The sequence below is a fragment of the Bicyclus anynana genome, chromosome 2 (assembly GCF_947172395.1).
Source record: "Bicyclus anynana chromosome 2, ilBicAnyn1.1, whole genome shotgun sequence".
Lineage (NCBI taxonomy): Eukaryota > Metazoa > Arthropoda > Insecta > Lepidoptera > Nymphalidae > Bicyclus > Bicyclus anynana.
The window spans coordinates 787,115-788,406 of NC_069084.1; the positions used below are offsets into that span (position 1 = coordinate 787,115).

General features: G+C 37.5%; 1 protein-coding gene across 1 annotated transcript in view; it reads left to right on the plus strand.

Moving 5' to 3' along the window:
- Positions 1–541: 541 nt before the first annotated feature.
- Positions 542–1,292, plus strand: part of LOC112047534 (juvenile hormone epoxide hydrolase-like) — a 10,913-nt gene continuing 10,162 nt past the window's right edge. Inside the window, exon 1 of the mRNA XM_052884916.1 lies at positions 542–718. Within this exon, the coding sequence (XP_052740876.1) occupies positions 542–718 (177 nt within the window). The remainder of the gene's footprint in view (positions 719–1,292) is intronic.

Consider the following 1,292-nt stretch of genomic DNA (forward strand, 5'->3'; position numbering starts at 1 on the left):
AGTCGAGGTTACTACAACATTAATGAGTTCCTTAAAGATAAAAGCGCTTGGAGGCCATTGGATCAGCTTCCACCTTCACACAGGAAATAAAACTATAAGAAATTGTAATTGTTATCAATTGTAAATTATAATACTGTATGACTTTTTCAAAAGAGCAACTGTTGAGTTTCTTGCCGGTATCTTCTCAGCAGAACCTGCCTTCCGAACCGGTGGTAGAATCTTTACAAATAGTCAACTGACGTGTCAAAAGTGCTTGTAAACTGAGCCTACTTGAAATAAATGATTTTTGATTGATTAATTGATTGATTGAATTTTTTTAAACATACGTACTTTTATTTCATACAAGAAATTAAATATATTCTATACGATATAGGTTGTCAGGTTGTCTCTCTCTCTTTAAATCGTCGGAACCGATTTTTAAAATTATTTTACATATAGAAAGTCACGTTATTTGTGAGTATCATAGGCTATGTTTTATTCCGTTTATTCTTACGGGAATGGGAACTAAGCAGAGCGTCTGATAGTATTTTACTAATTTTAGATGGTGAAGTTATGGAGTCTCTTGGTGCTGATCAGCACCGCAGCATGTCAGCATGTCGCTCAGCCGGAAGTGCCCGAGCCCCCGGTGCTGGACCCCGACGAGTGGTGGGGTCCGGAGGACACGCGGTACACATGCAATACAACGATCAGACCATTCACTGTTAAATTCCTGCCAGAGGTAATACTTATAGATATGGCCAGGTCTCCCTCTTTGAAGGGAGTTTGTAGTTTAAAGCCACCATGCTACTACAATGCAGGTTGGTGGCGTTGGAGATAATGTTTGACTCTTTCTCTATATTATAATGAATTTCTGAAATATAAGTTAATAATAGCTATTTTTAATTTATATATTTCGTTGAACCTAAAATCAGCTTTATCCTCACTGATAAAACAACAACTGCATCGTTGATTCAGTTGTTAACCTATGTGGGTTCGGATCACAAGGTTCTTCTGGGTTCGGGTCTTGGGTCATGTTGACCAGACCTTTCCCTGTTAAATTCCAGCCAGAGGTAACAAATCATCAGCCTACATAATAATATATGAATGACCCATTAGCCTGGTCTCCCCACTTACAGGAGATGGGATTTGTAGTTTACCACCATCATGCTGCCACAATGTGGGTTGACGGGCTTTTTGTTTGGTTGCTTTTACTACTTTGAATTTATGCTATGATGGAAATAATTTCTGAAGTATTCAAACTAAATAGGGTGAATTTCAAAATTTAAAATTTCAACTTATTAATATATGCTATC